Here is a 15,260-nt window from a genome sequence, read left to right as displayed (position 1 = left end):
CATATCTACTAGGTAAGCAGAGTGAGGCCGTAGTAACACCGTTCCCGGGCCCAGCGCTGCTCTCACCATGGCCCCCGAGGGGGCAGAGTCTGCTGCTGTGTCAGGCGTGAGGCCCAGGCCCTGCTCCTGCCGCCGGCTGGCCGCCCGCTTCCCCTCCACCTTCGCCTGAGAGGTGAGGTGCGGTGCTCTGTCTTCCGCCCGCTGGTCTATAATAAGATTCATCAGCTCAGGGAGTTCATGCTGCAGCAGCTGTTCGTGCAGGAGACAGGGACAGGAAGGAGAGGATGAGATTTCGGAGCCGAAGGAGGGCTGGGAGCGGGCCTGGGGAGGCAAGAAAGCAGTTTTCTCTTGCAGATGACAAAAGAGGGGTAGTCACCCTGCCTAGGGTCTCAGGACGGGCCCTGCCCCAATCCTAAGACTAGGAAGAGGGACACCTGCCCTCCTGTGGTCCCCATTTCCTTCCAGGTATGGCTAAGGCCCTCAGACAGAGGCCAAAGCCTCCACTCTCCCAGCCCCATCAGAGCGATGGGAAAGGGGACTGTGGTGCCGCTGCAGCAGGCAGGGACAAGGTGCGGGAGGGGTGGGCATGGGGAGGGAAGACTGCCCGCAGCCCAGCCCCTCCTGCCCCCAAAGGGCACCATCCCATCAGCCCACCGCTCCTGGCTGCCTCCTTTGTTGCCTGCTCATCCCTCCGTGATCCCCGTCACAGCCCCCTCTCACTCACCCCGCCCCGCCGTCTACCCCCCACCCCTCCCCCGGCCAATCCGGAGAAGCCAGAGGCAGAGTGAAGCAGGCAGCTGAGGAGGTGGAAGGACTGCTGGGAAGCTAACTCGTTCAGCTCTGAAATCTCCGCCTCCGGTGAAGCGGGTTTCCCTCAGGCATTTCGGGTCCTGCTGCAGCCCCTCAGTGCCTCGCCAGCCCCCACGCGTGAATGGAGCACCTCCGGTCGCAAACCCCACTTAAAACCCAGCAACCCCCGCAGGCCCTTCAGCTGTGCTCTCAGCGAGGGCGGCCTGGGGCGGGGAGGCGGTCTTGGCTCTGGTTTTCCCCCTCCTGCCCTGGGGTGGGGGAGGTGGGCTCCAGGTTGTGCCAGCCTCCCAGGTGTTGTGACACCGGGGCCCTGCCGTGCAGTGGGGGGAGCAGCCCGGCTCCCCACACTGCCTCTTGGATGGATCCCCAGACCCTGGGCCGAGGCGTGAAGGAGATGGGAGCAGCTCAGGCGTCTTCTCCAGCGGCTCTCTCTCCAGCCCGGGTGGGCAGGCCTCTGGTTCACTGCCGGCCCCGCCACTCCCTAGCTGGGCAACCTTAAACAAACCATGTAAACTCTGAGCCTCAGTTATCTTCTCTCTCAAAGTGGGGATGGCAAGACTTCATGGGTGGAATCTCGGGGCAGATCAATTTAATTAAGGGAGGAGAGTTAACATTTACTATATTTAGGACACACTACCTTAGAAGATCATTCAGGCGAACGTGCCCAGCCTGGACTTGAGCCCATGATAGCTGTGAGGAAGCCCCAGTTCCCTTCCTCCTTGCAGCAGTTCTAGGTGACACCTCCTTCCTGGTCCCACCAGCCTCATACATGGGTCTACTTCTCTATTCCTGAGCAGATGGCCCATGGCAGGATGCTCAAGGCGGGGCACGCTCACACGCACAGGCTTCCTGGACCTCCGTCCCAGACAGCGGTGCCCACCCTCTCTGTGTCCCTCAGGCCCTGACCCTCGGAACAATCTTGGACTCCAGCAGGAAGCCTCACATCCAGAGCTCACAGCACCCACACAATATTAGGCACGTTGGAGGCCATCCAAGGCATGGAGGTGATGACCAACTTGCCCAAGGTCACCTACTAGATCAGACGTAGGTCACCGGCTTCGGAGTCTGACTGCTCATCCACTCCCTGGTGACTGTCACCCAGCAATGGCCCTTATGGGGAGACACTTATGTGTGCACAGAGCAGGGTGCACATAGGCTCCCAGCCACATGCTTGGAGCTCCCAACACAGCACATGGTGCAAACACACCCACAGAGAGCTGTGCAGTTAGGCACGTGCTCACACACACACACACACACACACATGCGCACACGCGTGCACACACGCATGCCCGGCTGGCAGCCCTCCAGCACTCCCCCTCAGATGCCAACACTCAGCCAGCAAAAGCCCCCAGCAGACAGATGTACAGAGACACTTCCAACCTAGGAATAAGGTCTAACGAAAACCCCGCGGGGCAGCCCCTACCCCAGAATATTTTCTCTACTCAGACTCAGAGGGGTGCTCAAGACCCAAGCCAGGCTTCTGCTCCCGCCCTTTCCAGCTTTTTGCAAGGAGACAGGCGGCAGAGAATCCCTCTCGCCCAAGCCCAGGCCCTGCTTCCACCTGAGCCTGCTCCCCTCTGTTTCACGCAGGCTCTCCTTTTCCACCCCACCCACCGATCCCAGACCTCAGTGTCACCCCAATAGTGATCTCAGGGGTTGACCAGCAAGCACCAGTCAGTGGAGACAGCGGCCTTAAGCAGGTCCTGATGCCCCATCCCCAGCCTTGGATGATGTTAGCTGTACAAAACCAGTCAGGCAAGTTGCCGCAATGCAGACCCCCAGGTGTCATCTTCCGAGGTGACAGGACACTGTTGACCCCAGCATCTCTGGAGAAATGTGATGAAAACAAAGTCCCCCAGGTCCATGACGGGGGAGGGACAGGGGAACCCGTGCTCCCTACGGAGCCAACTCCTTGGGCACCATGGAAGTGACCTTTAGGGAGATACAGGGCTAGAACCCAACTTCCTGGCTGTTTGGCCCTTTGTCCACAAGCACACCTCCAACCCAAGGACCCCTTCCCACCCCCAGAAGTATCCAGCCTCATTAGGAAAGGGGGTGACCTACATTAGGAATGCAGCTGCTGCAGCAGGCGCTGACCGGTGCTGGAATAGATGTATACTGTCTGAGAGGGAAGTCCCCACCCAGGATGGAGAATGGGGGACAGAAAAGAGCAGGATTTGCTGGAGCCCCCAAACCCACCAGAAAGATCTCCAGGTCCCACAGCCTCGTGGACGCTGGACTTGCTCCCAATCCTCACACGGCTCATTGTCTCAGTCCCAGGGACAGAGACACCAGAGAGAAGGGCTGGGCCCCAGCTGGGCACTGGGCCTCCTTTGCTGGGATGGAGGGTGTGGCCGAAGAGCTCCAAGCAATCAAAGGCAGAACGCCTGAGAATCCCTTGCTACTTGGTGTGGTCCCTGGGCTTTACCTAGGAATTTCCTAGATGCAGACTCTCAGGCTCCACCCCAGGCCCACCCAACTAGAATATGAATTTTAACAAGATCCCATACTCAAGCTTGAGAAGCACAAGACAGATGGCTTCTCTCCCAGCAGGCCCTGGTACCTCCCGGGAGGCCGTGCGGGTCTGTCTCCCAGGCCCCATCTTGGGAATGGCCGTGACCTGGGCACAGCGGGGAGGATACTGACCTTAACCTCCTTCAAAAAGCCTCTGTATGGGGAGGAGGGATGACCATAGCCACAAACACCTGTATATAGTGTTCTTAGTCCTCAGAACAACTCTCTGAGGTTTTACAGATGGGGAAAACTGAGGCAAAGGAAATTAAGTAACTTGCCTCAGGTTAGGCCACGGAAGAATGAATACAGCTTTGGGCACGAGCAGTCTGGCGACAAAGCTACCAACTCAGCTGCCTTTGTAGGCTTCTGGGTCCGTCTGATCTACTCACATGCGGAGGTTCCAGGTATAGGAAAGAAAGGCGAAAACGGGAGAGGCAACATTTTGTTTGTACAGTGCTTCACAGTTTATGCAGCATGTCCTCATCCCTGATCTCACTGGACCCGAGGCAGGCATTCTGCTGCCCCTCCTGCTGGTGAAGAAACCAGCTGAGCTGAACTGGACTGAGACAACAGCCCAGTGCCCCCTCCCAGGCCCCTCCTTCCAGTAACATCACTGATGCAGTGCGGAAAAGCCTCAGGTGGCCAAGATCTTAGGAAAGGACCTGGATGGGGCTTTCCAGAACCCCTTCCGGCGGAGGGCTGGGTGCTGAGGTGAGGAGAGAAGCCAGGGGTGGAGGGTAGTGACAGAACAGGAGGCAGCAGTAAGAGCAGAAAGCTCCACGTGCTCCTGCCGAGCTGAGTGGGTGCAGCAGCATCCCCTGGGGCCTGGGGGTGGGAGCTGCTTCCCCGGTGGAGTACCTGTCCTCAGCCCCATGGGCGAGGAGCAGCCTGCTGGAGCCCCCAAACCCACAGAGTGCTCAGGTTGGATGGTGTGGGGCGGGGGCCTCTCTGTGCTCCCGCCCCTTCAATTTCTCCTACAGACAGAGGTTAATCTTCCAAGCAGAGCTGGCTCAGACCTCAGCTAGAAACCCCCAACACACCCACCACCAGCCTGGCGTCCACACCTTCCTCTGATGCTTCTGTCATGTCCGTCTCCCCAGGTCCAGTGTCCAAACCACACAAGCACTTAAAGCCCACTGAACCTCAGCCTGGGGGTCCCTGACTCATGACATCATTATGGCCCTGCCATTTGCCTCCACCGGAATCTCCCTTTGGTCAAGTGTCCCTAGTTGAGGAAAAGGCTTCTGCATGCCCTTAGCATCCAAGACTCACAGAACTGAGAAGCAGAAAGGGCCTTCGCAGTCACCTGCGCACCCACTTCACTCTGCAGACAGGTGAAGGTCACAGGCGGGTGAGAGGCACCAAGAGGGTGTAGGGGGACCTGGACTGCAGGGTGGCCTGAGCTGAGCCCTGTTTGGTGGGGACCGTGCAGGGCTGGCCTCTCCACCTGCTGCCTCCAATCTGGCCATCTGGGCCCTTCCAGGAAACATGCTCGGTCTCTTCCTGCCTGTCACCCCCATAACACACACTGCCCAGGCAGCGCAGAAGCAGGTTTTTAAAAATCTCTCTGTACTTGGAACTGGCCAACCTTCCCGGTTCATTTTAAAACGCATACCCCATTCTCACCCCAAGCTTCCTGCATCCTGGTTTCCTTGTTGAATATTCCTAGTCCCAAACAGATCTTCTGGGAATCAGAACAGAAAAGCCCCCTGAGTCATTCCTCACTGGAGCCCCTCTCCATTGTGAACAAACTAAGCTTGCTCACTGAGGCCATGGCTATGGGCACAGGCCGTGGCCTTGGGCAGGGGGGCAGAAGAGGCCTGATCTGGGGTAGAAGGAGGGAGACCCCAAGAAAGGTGAGACTGCCTGAGACAGCCCAGATACCCCAACATTACATAAAGGCCCTCCCCTGCCTCCATCCCATGCTACCCATCCTGCCCAAAGCAGCTCCACCCGGCCCCTCCTTGGCTTTGGTGCCTAGGAAATGGGAACAAGGTTTGCTCATCCAGACCCCAGACACAGCTTCCAGCCAAACCCCAAAGAAACCAGATCGGTTGCTTAAGAAATGTCTCTCCCTCTCCTGCCACCCCCAGGCTGGCTTTCCTGGGCTCCCTCTTTTGGCAGTGCCAGAGACTATGGCAGTGGGGAGGTGGGGTGGGAAGAGCAGGAAGCTGCTTCGGGTTTCCCTCCTGCTGGACTTCCCCGCCCCCTCCACGTGCTCAGCCTCCCCCCCCCCCCCCCCCCCCAGCCGATGTAGTTATCTAAGCTGCGGGGCGTCAATCTGAGTCATGCCAAAGCAATGCCCTATGCGCCCTGAAAGCCAGGTGCCACTCTCACCATCCCTCCCACCCACTACGACAGCTTAGCTCAGGGAAAAGACAAAGTAGCCCCTAGAACCGAGCTGGGTGGTTGGGACCCCCAGTCAGACCTCCCTCTCTGCATTGTCAAAATGGGCCTGGGGCTGCTGAGAGCCGCTTTCCTACTCCAACTCAGGATGTCCATGCCCTAGTGGGTCAGGACGCCAGGCGGGCATGGCCAAGCTGTACACCACCCACTCCCCCGAGGCTGAGTCCACAACTCCCACCAAGGAGGCACAAGGCTTCTCAACCCATTTATAGCTAGAGGACCCGATGTGTAGCTGGGGAACACCCTGAGTGTGTTCTCACAAGCCTGGTTCCACCCCCTGTCCCTGGGCCCCTGGAGGGCTGGGAGCAGGGCCTCGGGCTTTGCCAAGGAAGAGCTGCAAGGCTTTTCTCCCTTGTCCACTCCCAGCCACGCCCCCACCAGAGAGGCTTCCCCCACAGCTGAGTGGGGCCACGTCCAGCCCGGGAAGGGCTCCTCTGCACCCTTGTCCAAGGACAGCTGCCTGGAGGCCAGCAACCCCACGCTGAGAGCATCCTGCACAGAGGTCGGGCCGAGGTCTATCCGCATACCTCAGACAGCTCAGCCAGCCACCAGCCACCCCCACCCAGCCGCCCTCTGTACCAGCCCTGTCACCAGCATCCCCTTTCCCATAGCACCCAAGCTCGTCAGGCTGTGAATGCTGAGCCGGGCAGGCAGACGGCACAGGGCTCTTGGCTGGCACTCTCTGTGCTGCGGGGACTGGTTTCTATGCCACCCAGGCCTGTCATCTGGCATTAGCACTGCTCTCCTCTCCCCTCCCCTGTCCCCGCTGCCCCCTCCCCAGCAGAACCCAGCTCACCTCCCCAGTGCTGAGAGGTCAGAGTAGCCCTGTGCCCTGTGTCTCTGGGCTGCCCCGATGTCCAGTCCTGAGCACTTCCCCAACCCCGGCAACTGCTCCCAGGCAGGAGGTAACAGCGGCTGTCTGTGCAAGCCCAGGAGATCCAGCAAAGATGGGCCCCATTCCCTGTGTCCCAGCCACCCTGCACCCCCACCGGCCCGTCATGCCTTCCCTCCAGCGTACAACACTCACCTTTCTTCACCCTGACCGCAGGCTCCTTAAATCAAGTAGCTCTAAACCGTCCAGTGAGACCCTCCCGGGATTCCTGGAGAAATCCAGACAGCACTGCCAAGCAGAGCGCGGTGGGCACTGAGTCCCCAGTCCACCGGGAGCGGGGACCTGGCGTGCAGCACACAGCTCCGGGGAGAAGGAATGCCTGCTGCCGGCTGCCAAGGGGACAGGGCTGCTGGGTCAATAACAAACTGAGAAGGAAAGAGGGAGGGACAGAGGGAGACAGATAGGAGCGGGGAAGAAAGGGGAGAGGAGAGCGCGCTCGTGTGCACGAGCAAAGAGACAGAGCAATGGAGTGACAGCTGGGGGTACATCTGTGATGACAGCGACAGCAGCACACACAGGCGAAGGCACGCGCGGTACGCGCGCGCACACACACACACACACACACACACACACACCAGAGGAGCTCACGGCCAGAGGGCAGTGCTCACCCTTGAAATGTGAGAAAAAAGGCACCTATGGATTAATCGCTTCCAACTGGAGAGGAGGAAAGCTGTTGAACGCTGTTTTCCCGCGGACCTCCATCTTCCTTCCCCATGCTCCTCCAAGCTCTCCCTGCCCCGACCCGCCCCCCTCTGGGTCTCTCCCCTCTCCCCCCCTTCCCTTTGGAGAAGAGGGGCAGGACCCAGGCTGCAGGAGGCCCCTAGGAAGCGGCCTTGGTCTCCCGTTCAGAGCTATGCAGGGCAGTGTCTTCCATCCTGCTTGTGGAGAAGGAAAAACTGAACCCTTTTCCCGGTCAAAAGGTGATTTATTCCAGAGAGGGTAACTGGAGGGGTGCACAGGGCAGCCCATCTGCCTGGCAGTCCTCCAGAGAGGGCCTTGAGCCACACAGAGTTGGTGTCACATGGTCACACACAGGTCACTGAGCCTCAGTGACCCCAGCCCAGGGCTACTTAGGGGGGTACAATGCTCAGTGCCAGAGCAGACAGGCTGTGCGCTCAGGGGCAGCTGCAGCTGGGTGACAGGTTGTCAGTAGGGCCCCGGGGGTGGGGGGGGCTCTGGAGGAACCCCGGATAAATGCAGCCCCGCCCCACCATGTTTGGCTTTTCCAGGCTCCTTGCTCTTATCTAGATGGGGTAGGAATGGAAGGGAAAAAAGCTGGTATTCAAGAATTCAGAAGCCTCGTTACTAACCAATCAGGACAAAGAAGTTGGGGAAATTGATATTCCAGGAGATGGCAAGCGTGTGATCCAAAGGCAAAGGAAGCCAGGGACTAAGCCAAAGGAAGAGCACGGCCGGAAGCACAGACCCTGAAGTGACCCTTCTTTGAATCTCTTAAAATCTGCCTGTCAAGAATATGGCATAGTGTGTTGCCAGTATGTCAGGGATATCCCAGCGTCCCTCTTCCATTTCACCTGTGTTTCTCGTTCCTCGAGGGGGGGTGGGGGCGGGTTCACCATCGGTGGGGGGGGGGGGGCGGCAGGAAGCAGGTCGAGAAACTCCCCTGACTCAGGATGCCTCTGGCAGATGCTCCTGCACCTCCTTTCTGTCTGCTCTGCTGGACAACACAGCAGCGAGGGCTCAGACTGCTGTCCCAGGAGGAGAGAGAGCATCTTCTACCTCCTAGTAATGCCCTGCCTCTCACCTACCCAGTTGTCACATGCATCCTACCTTCAAGCGAACTGCACCCACTTGCCTCTAAACAGAGTCTGCTCCTCCAGCTCCTTCCCTGAGTCTGGAACACTCTCCTTCCCCATGGGTAGCCTTCCCCCTCTTAAAAACCCAACCAGAAAGTCACCTCCTTTACGAAGTTTCCCTGGGCTAGCCCACAGACTTGACCTTCTCCAATCTATAGCCTTTCTTTGGGCCATCCTTGTGATTCTTTTTTTTTTTTTTTAAAGATTTTATTTATTTATTTGAGAGAGAGCACATGAGAGGGGGGAGGGTCAGAGGGAGAAGCAGACTCCCTGCCGAGCAGGGAGCCCGATGTGGGACTCGATCCTGGGACTCCAGGATCATGACCTGAGCCGAAGGCAGTCGCTTAACCAACTGAGCCACCCAGGCGCCCTATCCTTGTGATTCTTATTGCAGAAAATGTATAGTAGCTTTCTGTGATGTGGTTTATCTTCTTTCATATACTATGAGCTGTTCCGGAAGACGGACTTTGCCTCTCCCATGCTCCACTGCCTTCTTGTCAGCTGAATGAGGGATACAAGGGAAGAGCCCAAGCCTAGGTATCAGAGGACCCAGAGTCTAGACTCTGTTGCTCATTAACTAGCTATTAGTTAGTTAATGAACCTGACAGCCCTGGGCCTTGGTTTCCTGCTCTGTAGAATGAGGAGTTAGAATGATTGAGATCTTTAGTCTCCCTTCTGTTACTGGCACTCCATGACCTTGAGCATCTGCTGGCTTCCCGGCCTATAGGTATAAAAAATGGGCCCCTCCTAGCCTCGCAGCTCTTGATCAATTAAACAGTCTCTGGGCTGAGAAGGGGGAAGGACAAAGGAGATATGAGAGCTAGTGGGTAAAATGTGGAGGTGCTGACCCCTGGGAGCACAGCTCCCAACAGGGATCACTTCACACACACGCACACGCACAGCTGTTTTGCTTTGCCGTCTGTGATGACAAAGCAGCACTGAGGTGACAGCCAGGCCTCGGAGCAAAAGAGGTACATCTTGATAAGCCGTCTGCTGCCTGTGGTCTTATTGAGGCTCTTTGTTAGGTTGTCTGACAGCCAAGCAGAGAGGTTGCTTTGGAGGAAGGCACGAGATCATTGTGGAGAGGCAGAGATCTTTGTGCAGAGGCAGGGGAGAGAGAAGGGCAAGAGGAGACCCAGGGGAGAGAGAAGGACAGGCTCGGCTAGGGGCAGGAGGAAGGGGATGTCATTTTTCGACCTCTATCAAATTGTGGCAGGACCTGGGGGACAAAGGTCAGGCTCTGAAACAAGGACCAATCATGCCCAGGTGAGAGGGGGAGGTCTCTTAATAACCCACAGCGGGAGCAGCCCAGAAAGGCCAGGTGCCTCACATTCCCTCAACCCCTTTGCTTGGATTTCTCTGCACCAGGAGGTCTGAGCCTGTCTGCAAACACAGTACCAGGAGGTATTGTCTCCTGCACACAGCAGGCTGATAGGAGGTACTGGGAGGGAGGCTGGCCAGCCTGGTGCTCTGACATGGGGGGCCAGTGAGGTTCTGACAATGGCTGACCACCTGAGCAAGCAGAACAGGGACCCAAGGGTCATGCTGGCAGGTCTCCCAGGAGAGAAGAAGGCTGGGCTCCCTCAGTGTCTGGGGTGGAAAATGCAGTTTGGGTTGTAAGGCAGGAGTTGAACAGGACTTAAAATGATGAAAGCCATTAGGCAGAACAGTTTGTTGCTGAACAGGCTCCCATGCCCCTCACTCCCTCCCCCATTCTGTCCCCCGCCCCGGACCCCCCTCCCACCACCACCAGGATCTAGTGCTTCCTGCCCTGAGGAGGGTCTCTTTGTCTCCCCTGAAGTCCCCATCCCTTAGCGGGTTCCTTCCTAGGCCTTCAAGGGAATCAGAGCACAGCTTCATCTCTAGGGTCCCAAGTCCGGATCTGTAAGAGGGTGAGGCTCCATATGGGAGGAAGGAGTTCAGCAAGGTCCTGAACCCTAAAGGTAAGGGATGAGACTGAGAGATCTTATAGAATTCATTTCCCCATCAAGTGGCTGGCTCAGTGGAATTCACAAATATTTACTTATTTAATTCAAAAAATATTTTTGGAGCTCCATAATATAATATGTTAGATACGATGCTAGGTGCTAGGGATCAGAACTCACTCCCCCATGCCTACTATTAGCCCCCATGCCAATAAGGTGAGACAGGCAATAGTGAGGATAAAATAAATAAGTCATGTTCCTGAGAAATTAAAAAGTGATGAAATGAGAATGAAAGGTGAAGAGGTGGGCTGCTCTATCTGGAGAGGTCAGAGAAAGCCTCTCTAGGGGGTGATGTTTGAGCTGAGATCTGATGACGAGAAGGAGCCAGCCATGTAAAATTCTAAGGGAGGAGCATCCCAGGAAGGAAGGACAGCTGATGCAAAACCCTAGGTGGGAACGAGATTAGCATGTTTGAGGGAGAAGATGATTCAGGTTGAAATCAGAGAGAATGGCAGGGCCGGCTCCTGTGGGGTTTTGAGGTGATATTACAGAGGACTTTAGATTTTGCTCCAAGAGCAGAGGAAAGGCATTGGAAGGTTTTAAGCAAGGGAGTGACATGATTTGATCTTCAGAAAGATCACTGTCACGGCTCTTGGAGAACGGATCAGAGGGGCTGCACATCACAGAAGGTCTAGCACATTAATCCAAGTGAGAGATGTTGGTTTGGCCCAGGGTGGAGCAGACAGACTTACCATGTTTTGGAATAAGGTCTGCAGAAATTGGACGGAATAAGGGAAAATGATTACAATTAAGTGGAATATGCCCCAAATGGGGAAGTCTCAAGGAGGGTTACATTCTGGGGAGGAAAAGCCCAAGCTCGGTTTTGAACATGTGAAGTTTGAAATGCTCTTGGTGACGCAAGTGTGGAGATGTAGTAAGCAGTTGGATTGTTCTCAGTTCTGCGAAGGATCCCAGATACAAAGGACCCAGAGCTTGTCTTAGGGGGACTTATGCACCAGCTGTGGGACCGAACCTAGGGGGAGAGTCTGCTTTGTTCCCCTCCCAGCTCTACCCAAGAGTCTCAAAAACCTGTTTCCTTAGGGGAAAACAAACCCCCACTCTCTCAAGACTCTGTGTTTGAATCATAGAATTTCTTCTAGCTCGGGAATGTCATGATTCTATGCACCTTGGCTCTGAGCAAGCAGGCAGAGAGGCAGAGTCTCCCTCCAGGAATAGCCTGAAAGCTCTTTGACCAAGGAAGCCCAGGACAGGGGTAAATAAGCTTTCCTAAATCCCAAAGATTTGATCATTCTAAGCATTAGTGTGATGGCTCTCTGACAACTTTTAGAAGGTTTCTCTTCTTTCACTCAGCCTTTTTCTACAGGTAAAAGAAATTGTCTCAAATGAATATCAAGGGCGGTCTTAAAAGGAAGAATAAGAGGGAGAGACTGAGGAGTCCCCTGCAGGGATGGAGGGAACTGTGAGAGGGAGGAGGATATGTGACAACCAGCGCCGGGCCCTCCAGCATAAGCATTGTGTGTGGATTATGGCTGTCTGTGTGTCTTTTGTTTCTGTCATGACCAAGAAGTCCATGTACCTGTGCCCTTCCCACCCACTTCTTTCAGCCTGCAGACCTGGAAGCAACAAAGGAGTGCACAGAGAACTCAAATGTTCCCATATTATAGGACCTGCTCAAGAAACCTAGCCATACTTCCAGCCACAGAACTGTCATGAGACTCCCGGGGGAGGGGGGAGGGGCCTCTGAGGGCCCTGGTTCCATCATCTGTAACCACATGAACTCTAGAATTGCATTATCCAACATGGTGGCCACCAGCCACATGTAGCTATTTAAATTTAAATTAATTAAAATTAAATAAAATCCTAAAATTCAGGTCCTCAGTTATAACAGCCACATTTCAAGGGCTCAATAGCCACATGTGACTAGTGGCTACTGTATGAGACAGTGCAGAGCTAGAACAGCCCCATCATTTCGGAAAGTTCAATCAGACAGCATTGCTTTACAATCGTGGTTCCCAAAATATAGTTCCTGGACCAGTAGCATCAACACCATTTGGGAGTACTTTAGAAATGCGAATTCTCAGGCCGCACCCCAGACATACTAAATAAGAGACTCTGGGGACAGGGACAAACCTTCCAGATAATTCCTTTTTTTTTTTAAGATTTTATTTATTTATTGGAGAGAGAGAGAGCACAAGCAACGGGACGGGGCAGAGGGAGAGGGAGAAGCAGGCTTCCCTCTGAGCAGGGAGCCTGATGCAGGGCTCAATCCCAGGACCCTGGGATCATGACCTGAGCCGAAGGCAGATACTTAACCGACTGAGCCACCCAGGCACCCCGTTCCGGATGATTCTAACACATGCCAAGTTTGAGAACCAAAGCTCTAGTGTAGAATAATATTCTCTCCCATTGTCCATTTGAGCCTCCATGGTCTTTTACCCATTCAGCCTTCCTAGGGCAAGTATAATCATGACTCATTTTATAACCGAAGAAATAAATCCAAGGATCACAGCTCTGTCTAACCCAGGGCCAGAACTCTGGCCCCTTGACCCTTCCTTGGTCTCATTTTTTTTCATCAGACTTGTCTAGGATCATTCCATATTGAAAAAAAACAAAAGGAAAAAATTCTATATCTCTGTGCTGGAACTCCAGTCCATTTAGAAGAGCCAGCTGCTGAGTTTTGGGAAGTCAGAATGATCGTGATGGAAAATCTCTCCACTGAGTGGCCAGCGGGAGGATTAGAATGTGTCATGAATGTGGCAGAGCAGTGGGGAACCCAGCTCTACTCCCACTGTATGGACGAGGGAGCCGCGGCCCAGGTGGGAGACTCCTCACTCGTGCCCACCAGCTCCTTCCTGGCCGCTGCAACCCAAGTCAGGCCTGCAGAACAGAGAGGTTAAGAGCCTTAGAGACAGACCCCGGCTGCGTCCTGGTTCCATCTTTCGGGGCCGGGTGACTGAGGCAAGCCGGTAATCTCTGCAAGCCTCCGTTTCCTCCTCTGTGAAGCCCCAGTAAGAATAGAACTGCTCTGCTGTGTGGATGAAATAAGCCCATGGATGTGAAGGTGCCTGGCACTCAAAATTTTCGATGTTATTATACCAGACAGTAGGAAGTCGACCTAGTTTTTCTATTCTTTTTCTTTTCAATATAACCTGCCTTTGCTCTGTGTTCTCTGACCTCAGAGTTCTCTTAGCATGTGAGCTCCAGCTTGCATCCTCCAAGCCTATTTGGGAACCAAAGAGGCATGGGTAGCCCCTTGTAAGTGGCATCACCAAAGGGTAGTTTTTGCCAATTGGTAGCATCTCTGGTTTTCTGGAACCGACCTGCAAACCTGGGTAAACCTGATAGCACCTTTCGGCAAGGAAAGAGCCTTCTTATAAAGTGGGAGAGACCCCAAGCAGGGATTGGGTACAAGAGAGGCTGTTGTGTCAGGCTTGAGATCTAGAAAGCCCTGTGAGGGGCCCTGAATTCCCGTCTCAGCCTGCCACTTTTGGTCGCAAGACCTTGAACAGATGGCTCAGTCTCTCTACCTCTGTCTTTCCATCCTTGGGAAAAGGGAGAATGATGTGCCCGGTCCACCTGCCTTGAGTTTCCCAAGATCAGAGGATGAGTGCCATCTCATTTTTCTCTAGAACCTGGGCCTCATCTTTCTCTGGAGGTATTTTCTAGTATTAACTGCTGTGAAGAGACAGAAGCCGCCACTCTGTCTGCTTTTCTCCCCCTCCCCCACTCCCCCAGGAGCCTCGGCTCGGCTCTCACAGGCTGCCATCCCACCCAGCTCTGGTGCTACCTCTCCCCTCGGTTCCTGCTGATGCACCTCCTCTCTCTAACCTCAATCTACTTTTTTCTCTCATTGTCTCTTCCTTCCCACCATCCCCCTCCCCAAAAACACACCCATGGTCTTGCCCACCCTCTTCCCACTTCCTTGTAGCGGTGGGCGTCCAAATGAGGCTGGAGTTCCTACAACGCACATTCTGGGCGGCGACCAGGCAGGTGGGTGTGATGGTGCCAGATCAGGGTCAGGGGACTGGTCTGACACGTCTGTCCGCAGTGAGGAGAGCTGTCTCCTCGGGCTGCCCCACTGCCTCTCGGCCCCCCTCCGGGGCCCTAGCTCAGCTCTCCCGGATCCCTTCCTTCTCTGCCTATCTCAGCTCCCCATGTCTGCCTGTGGCCTCATCTCTGCTCCTGGCCTGCCTCACCGGGGGCTCTCTCTCCGCTCAGCCCCGGGAATGGGCAGGACTCGGTATTCCCACCCGCCTTGCCCCACCGGGCCGAGTAGGAGAGCGGGCCCTCAGTCCCTCTAGCCAGGACCCAAGCCTGGACTGCTGTCTATCCACAGGGCTTCCCACCCCACCCCTTCCTTCCCTGCCTCCGCTCCCCGCTCCCCGGAGCCCTCTGCACTCCCCAGGTCTCCTCGCTGTCCGCCTCAAACTCCTCCACCAGAATCTGCCCCTCTGGTCCATGGCCCCATCCGCTTGTTGCTGCCTCCTCACTTTGAGCAGGTTTGGGAAACCACAACATGAAGATGGAAGAGATGGGCTGGGAAGGGGCACCGGCCCATAACCTAGGGTCACCCTCCAAGTCATACAGGATCACAAAGAACGGGAGCCTCCAAAGGCACCCCAGGAGGCTTTGGGTGCCATGTGGCTGACCTCCAACCCTCACGAATGGGCTACAGGGGCCGCGGCACCCTTGGGTGCGGCCGAAACCCTGTGCGGGGGCTGCTGACAGCCGGGGGGCCTGCTTCTCGGCACCCTGAGCAACTGACACACAGCTTCACACATGCATACATAGCACACGTGTGTACCGTACACGCACACATATGCACAGCACACATACACCCAGCACGTACAACACACACCACGGACACACCACACATAC

The 15,260-nt window shown here is 55.5% G+C and overlaps 1 protein-coding gene across 1 annotated transcript in view; it reads left to right on the top strand.

Annotated features, from left to right (window-relative positions):
• Window positions 1-15,260, top strand: part of CACNA2D4 (calcium voltage-gated channel auxiliary subunit alpha2delta 4) — a 124,127-nt gene that overhangs the window by 92,035 nt on the left and 16,832 nt on the right. Inside the window, exon 27 of the mRNA XM_021690413.1 lies at window positions 14,311-14,372. Coding sequence (XP_021546088.1) covers window positions 14,311-14,372 — 62 coding nt within the window. The remainder of the gene's footprint in view (window positions 1-14,310; window positions 14,373-15,260) is intronic.

Source organism: Neomonachus schauinslandi, chromosome 5 (genome assembly GCF_002201575.2).
Source record: "Neomonachus schauinslandi chromosome 5, ASM220157v2, whole genome shotgun sequence".
Taxonomy (NCBI): domain Eukaryota; kingdom Metazoa; phylum Chordata; class Mammalia; order Carnivora; family Phocidae; genus Neomonachus; species Neomonachus schauinslandi.
This window is presented reverse-complemented; position numbering and strand designations above follow the sequence as displayed.